We start from the raw sequence: 7,043 nt of genomic DNA, 5'->3' as shown, positions 1-7,043 counted from the left end.
ACCAATAATTATTTTTAAGGCTCGACTTATAACTCAAATTATAGAGAAAGCCGAACCTGAAGGACAAATGATTCGGCGCGTAACTAACATTACAGGATAAGCCGAACTTTATATATTCGGCGCATAACTCAAATTTGAGGATAAGCCGAACTTTATAAATTGCAGGTAGTAAGTAGCTAATTAACTGTTAAGCTATTCATTAAAACATGAAATTGAAGGTGTCCATAACCCAATCCCAGCACCATTAAAAACAAAATTCAGCACCTAAAAGCAAAGGTGTTTGCAACACCATAAAAGTGTACTTAAAACTTAAGAAAAACATTAAAAGGAACTTGCAAACATAAAAGGGCATTTAACCACGACCCCTCTTCTTAGTTGCACGACCACCTCTTTTTCCACCTTGGTCTTCATCTTCCGACGCATCATTACCGGGTTGGCCGGTAGCACCACTTTGGCTTGTACCTTCACCAACTTGTCGAGACCTCTTAGTGGTAGGCCTTTGTTCGGGTTCCTCGGGTCCTTGTCCTTTGTTGATGATTTCATCCCACTTGTTGACGAGGTAATTTTTTTCTTCCACGGTCATTGGTGTTTTGCAACCAAGTTTGGCCTTCATTTTTTCAACATCTCCCTACCCGCGGCAACCTATTTTTTCATTTGTCAACAACTTATAACCGTGAGGTTGAAGATATTTTTACCATAACTAATATATGAATATAGTATAAAGTGAAGTCATTCTTACCATAATCTTGAAAGCCTTGACTACATATTCGGAAGTAGACTTGTTGGTGATCTTGATTGGCTTCCCTTCCCCTTATCAACTATCTTTTGCCTTTTCTTATTGATAATGAAGGGATGAGAAATTTGGTTATACCAATCCATATAGCCCAGATCCTCTTCACATGGGTCATCAAGTAAAGGTGTTAACTTAGACGCATCTAATGTGTGATTGTCTAAATTATTCCAAAACTCAACGGTGGGATCAGGATCATACTTTGGTTCCCAAGATGAAGTGGTGCTTTTAGTTCCCTTACTACTCTTTGGTAACAACCTGAATTTCTCGTCAAACAAAGGAACCTTTTGGACGCATCCTAATTGACGGAGTACTCGCCTAGGATCGTATATAACATAACCACCGGGATACCACAATGGCCCATGATACATACCTACCGGCATATCCTCATCTTCAACAACTTCATCTTCTTCATCTTCCTTCTCATATGGTTGAAAAGTGACATCATCAACACCAAGACGGTCTAACGTCTCTCTCAAACTTGCCACCAACTTCTTTTTGTTCCTTTTCTTGGAGTCCTTACGCGTACGTGCTGCAGTTGGCTCTGTATCAACATAATCAATCTTTCTCAAATACTTTGGCCAAGTTCAAAATTGGGAAATGGTCATATATCCACACCTACATCCAAAGAACCACATTAAAAAATCAAAGGAATTGAATTGATAGAAACAAGTTTTACTTGGAAACATCAAAGTAAGAATAAAGTTTGCAAACTCAGAGAACTGTTCGGCTTATATGGATCAAGTATTATAAGCCGAACCAAGTAAGTAAAAAGTTCGGCTTAAAAGATTTTATGGTTATAAGCCGAACCATACTCTGAACTCCCAAAAGTTACCTGGAGCAAAGTGAAGTTCCCTCCGATGTTTGTACTTGTCAACCTAGACGCGGTGGCAAGTTGGTCCAGCAGGTAAGCGAGCGTAGCCGTTCCCCAAGCAAACTTGTTACAAGTTTCAAGATTCTTTACCAATTGGAGATAATTAGCATTTACCTTGTTTCCGGTAGTGTCGGGAAAGATGTCTCTACCAAGAGTATAAAGCAAGTAGGCAGTTCCGGTTTGCTTCACTTTGACGGGATCCATTATCAACAAACCTTGTGTTACTCTTTCCTTTGTGTTCTCAAACTCCTTTTTCAAGTTAGTCAACTTGATCTTCTTATTCTTCTTATTTCTGCCACCTGGTATGCAAACGGTATCGACATCTTTAACTGATCGACAAAACTCCAACTCAGTTTTGTGTGAACCCCAACCAAGACTTTCCTGTACAAATTGTATAGCTCATCCCAACTCATGTCATAAAAACCAGCATCCACACTTACAGCCCTTGCTTTAAGGCCTGTAATCTTACTAGCCTCATCAGGAGTGATTGTCATCTCTCCAAAAGGTAATTGAAATGTGTAAGTTTCTGGACAAAAGCGCTCGGTAAAGGCAGAGGCCGACACACTATCATATTCCTTATGTCCATAATTGATGATAGGCCATAAAGAACTGCGTTGTACGTAAGCAATCACCTCAGGAACCTCTTCATCAAGACTCCATTCCGCTGCCCTCTGGTGTCTCAATACTCAGACTGCACGGTTGTGATCAGGAGTCTCATAAATTTTCTTCGCCCAAGAATCGGCATAACCAATCAACACATTTCCTCCATCTTCCGGAAGACCATGAGGCAAACCATATGATCGAGGTGTAATTACGTCATGTTCATCAGGAATGTGTAAACCAGTGATCCGTCGATCATCATCGTCCTTCTCTTTCTCGGGTGCTGCCACCTTCTTACCTTTCTTGTCTTTCTTGGGTTTTCCTTGGGGTTGTGTTTCTTGATGAACTTCTTCATGTTCTTCTTGAATATCATCAACTTCTTCTTGTCTTCCAACTCTTCCTTGTTCAGATTCTTCTTCTAAAATGTCTCCTCTACCTCCCGCTCCCAATCTTTTCTTACCTCCTCCTCGAGGATCGGGAGTTTTAGAAGTAGAAGGTGTTACCTCTATCTTCTTCCTCTTATTAGCTGCATTAGGCCTGACACAAGTATGAAAGTTAGAAGTATGCTTTGAACAACAAAGGGATACAAACTATATGAAATATGGATTTGAAAAACCAAAAACTTTTCAACAAATAAGAAAGCTCGGCTTACCCGAAATAACACATATGAGCCGAATCATGTCTTGAAATTTTTATTAGCTTACATAGAGAGTGGATCGGCTCATACCACAAAACTATTATAAGCAGATCCTATATATTCGGCTTACAACCGATACTGTCGAATAAGCCGAACCTATGATTATGAACTCAAACATGTATTCGGCGCAACATGATATCATATAAATAAGCCGATCCTATACACTTGTAAAATTTATGGAATTTTAACAATGATATTCGGCGCAACCCTAATACTATCGAATAAGCCGAATCTAGACTTATGAATTGAAACATTTATTCGGCGCAAAATGGTGTCATACAAATAAGCCGATCCTACACATGAAGAATTCATGAATTTCAAACAACATTAATCGGCGCAAAACTAATACGACCATACAAGCCAATCCTAAGCACATGCGAAAATTCTGAAATTCAAACAACATTTATTCGACACAAAACTAATACTACCATACAAGCCGATCCTACGCACATGCAAAATTTCTGAAATTCACAAAACATATTCGACACAAAACTAAATCGTCGAATAAGACGATCCTAAATATAAGTCTATGTGTCATTAAGTTCGGCTCGAAACGGATTTCAGATTTACGCCGAGCCGTTCATATGCACTTTCAGGGTTCAGTTTCAAGAACAGCTCGGCGCACATCTAAGATTTGTTTTGCGCCGAACTATACACTGTCACCACCGCAGAAACATGATTTTGACGAATTAAATCGACCTAACAAATCAAAAACATCAAATACGAGATGGGTTTGTAGAACTAACCTTCTTATTCTCATTTCCGGAGTTGGTTCTTCTTCAATCACATCTTCCGGTTGATTTTGTGGTTGATTTTGAGTTTGTTCTTCACTCTCTAAATCTTCTTCTTCGTCAATAGGTTGTTCAATCGATCGATTTGAACGAGATACTGGCTTACGACGACCCACTATATAGATGAGTTTAATCGTCGACTAAATTTTCACGAATCGAAGATTAAATTTCCGCGATGATACGATGAAAAAAAAGGAAGAAGAAGAAGGGTTCGGCTGCTGTGGAGGAGGAGGAAGAAGGGGTTATGAAACTGATTTAAGGTTTATTGATTATAGGTTTTTGTGTTAGGGATAGGGATAGATTAGTAATTTAAAGGATTTAAGGGCATATAGGTAATTGAACTACCCCATAGGGCACCCCTTATAAGGTCACCCAAGTTAGGACTAGTGCTTTGTACGCCTAGGAAGATTTAGGTATGCCCAAAATCAGGGTTCTTTTTGTAAATCCCAAGTCATCAAATTAAAATAAAAAGATTGGTAATGGTTAGGGCTGAAAAACCAATAATGCCCCTCTAATGGTTGGAATCTTTGTCATATTGACACAAAGGTCGTGGGATCGAATCCCGTCCACCTCATTTTCTTTTCCTTTTTCTTTTTCCTTCCTCTTCCTTCTACTTCAGTTCATTGTTTTGTTTTTCTCCTTCGTCCCAAAACTCACAGAGAAACTCTCGTCCCTAAACTCCAACAGACATACTCCAACAGAGAAACGTCACTCCACCTCGCCGCACCACTACCACCATCACTGTCGCCGCAACCAGATCTATTTACTCTTTCTCAAGTTAATTCCCTCTTAAGATTGAAATTGGGAAACTTCAGTGAGCTAATTTGAGGTTCTATTGATGAAGATGGTGGTTCAATTGATGGTAAATTAGTTTGGTTTTCATCTTCATCATTAGGCTTTCAGTTGAGATACTTTAATCTATAGAGAATTGATTCAAGACAAAACTCAAATTGGAAATCAAATTAGGGTTTCAGAATTACTCAATTCAATCTATGTTCAAAATAGTTGCTCAATTAACCTTGATTCATTTTGGCTGATGAAGGTATGTGTTAGATTTCCCAATTTCAATCTTTTACGAGTATAATACAGCAAAAGTTTGTTAAATTTCTTTTTTTTTTCCTTCTTTTTTGTTTTGTGGTTATTCAGGTGACTGATTGGTTATGTTTTCTTTGTTTCGATGTTGGAATAGAAATGCCCATCTGAAGCCATTCAGATTTTTAACTTGCCTAAAGATTTGGATAAGTCTACAACTCATCGTTACGGTCTCAACGTTTTCAAGCTGCACAGGTATACATCTATCTCTGTTGTTACTGTATTTGTAGTTACAGACTAGATGTTTGGAAACCCCTGCAGTCAACCTGAAGGTGATTTATTGATTTTTGAGTTAGGCACTGAGAGTAATTCCAGTGCTCCTTAGGACAGTAAACGAAATTTATTTTGTATACACTATGAGGGTTGATAGCTTTCATTATTTTGCAGAGCAACAAGAGCTCCTGAAGCTCATACAGGACAAGTTCAAAGAGGAGATAAACCAGCATATCCAGGACTGCAAGAACACACTCGATGATCTGCAAGCGTATCAGATTGAGTTAAAAGAAAATGCAGAGAAACAAAGTATGAATATCGACCTTTTATTTTGTTATCCTGAGCCTTTTGTGTTGAAGTTTCATTTCTCAGTGCTTCTAGAAGACCAACATTATGCTAGTTCAAATCACCAACCTTTACTCTTTTGTAGAATCAGTCCCTACTCGATTAAATGAACGTCATTTGTTCCATCTTTTAGACCATGTTGACCTGTTATTCATCAAGTTGTTTCCAGACTACTTCTGATAAAATGTAGATTCTTAGTTGTGGCCCATTAATCAGATTCTAGGTTGTCTAGGTTGTCAAACATTCAGAATATGTTTATAAGGATGCTAAACCAAAGTCAACATAGAATGATTTTAGGTGAACTTGAGTTGATTGCACCGAGGGAAATTTATTCATATCCTTTTGACATCCAATTTTGGTAGACTACCTTTACGGCTTGCAGAAACTCACATTTCAGAAGCGATCTATTTCCTCTTCTAATTGTTTTCTGGATTGTTATATCTTGTGTGAGTTCAAAGTCCAAAGCTAATGAGTACGTACACTTTTCATCGTGAAAATATTATGAGTGCATACAGCAGTCTTACCATCTGGATTAGTAGGTCTCTTCTAGGTGGCATTGCTACTTTGTCAAATTTTGCCCTCAATGCTTCTATTTACAAATTTTTTTATAAGCAACTTTTCTTCTGTTATGCACTCGATTAGAATACTATGACAGTCACTGCCTCTGTTATCATAATAATTTCCACCTAGGGTCTCCCTGCTTTTCGAATTGATTGGTGTTATGTAGGCTTTCGAATTCAAATGAAAACGGTAATCAGTTGAGAAAGATCTGTACTTTTTTTGTGCATCTTGGAAAATGCAAACAATTTTTTATAATTACTTTGCATGTGGCGAATGGGAATATGTTGCAATTGAAGCATGTTATTGCTATCTGTTTCATTTTCAATTTGTGATAGTTCTTGCACTGGATGCAAGGATTGGATTTCTCTTTGTTCTCATGGCTCAACATGTTGTATGCTTCGTTGCTGATCTCAGGGAGGAAATTCCAAGATATTGTTGGTAGTGCCTACTATGTTGCACCAGAAGTATTGAAACGCAAATCAGGGCCCGAGTCCGATGTATGGAGTGTCGGCGTAATAACATATATTCTGCTTTGCGGGAGGCGTCCATTTTGGGATAAGACCGAAGACGGCATATTCAAGGAGGAACTACGGAAGTAGGTTAGCTAGCTGGATGTAATATGCTAACAAGTTTGACTGGATCGGCTGATAGTGGGTTGGCACATCTCATTCCTAATTTGACTAGGTTAGCTAGGTGGATGTAAAATTCCAGCTACTTTTTTCCCCCCTTTCTGTCCATTTTAGTTTCGTTTGTTGGATACAAGTTATGTTATCTATGCATGAATCTTTAGTGATTGAACTAAGTGTTTTAAGAAACCATTGAATTTTGGATGATTGGCATAATTCCGGGAGTTTGGAATCGTTTGTCGAAAAGTTGCAATATTTGAGGTTTTTAGCTGTGGAGATTGTCATTCCATAATTAGAGCACCTGTGGCACTTTTGCATGCTCATTATCTCCTTTAGATCACTTTATCTCTAGGTACTGAAATGGCTTTAAAAACCTTGAGTTTTCTGGTTCAAGAGCTTCCGTGGTGTTTGAAGTCTGCAATGATATGTGATTTTTGGGCATATTTTTCATGGA

The 7,043-nt window shown here is 38.3% G+C and overlaps 1 protein-coding gene across 2 annotated transcripts; it reads left to right on the top strand.

The window, feature by feature from the left end:
* Positions 1-4,379: 4,379 nt before the first annotated feature.
* On the top strand, positions 4,380-6,835 carry LOC113282367 (CDPK-related kinase 1-like). Of its 2 annotated transcripts, none has more exons than XR_003326849.1 (4): positions 4,380-4,794; positions 4,942-5,039; positions 5,232-5,366; positions 6,378-6,835. XR_003326849.1 is itself a non-coding variant. In XM_026531348.1 (4 exons), exons 2-4 carry the CDS (start codon positions 4,913-4,915, stop codon positions 6,560-6,562), a joined length of 447 nt encoding a protein of 148 aa, XP_026387133.1. In that variant the 5' UTR covers positions 4,380-4,794; positions 4,899-4,912; the 3' UTR covers positions 6,563-6,835. The 2 variants fall into 2 exon arrangements, 1 of the variants encoding a protein (XP_026387133.1); XM_026531348.1 differs by having other exon boundaries at positions 4,899-5,039.
* The last annotated feature ends 208 nt before the right edge of the window (positions 6,836-7,043 follow it).

This window comes from Papaver somniferum, chromosome 5 (genome assembly GCF_003573695.1).
Source record: "Papaver somniferum cultivar HN1 chromosome 5, ASM357369v1, whole genome shotgun sequence".
NCBI classification, from domain to species: Eukaryota; Viridiplantae; Streptophyta; class Magnoliopsida; order Ranunculales; family Papaveraceae; genus Papaver; species Papaver somniferum.
This window is presented reverse-complemented; position numbering and strand designations above follow the sequence as displayed.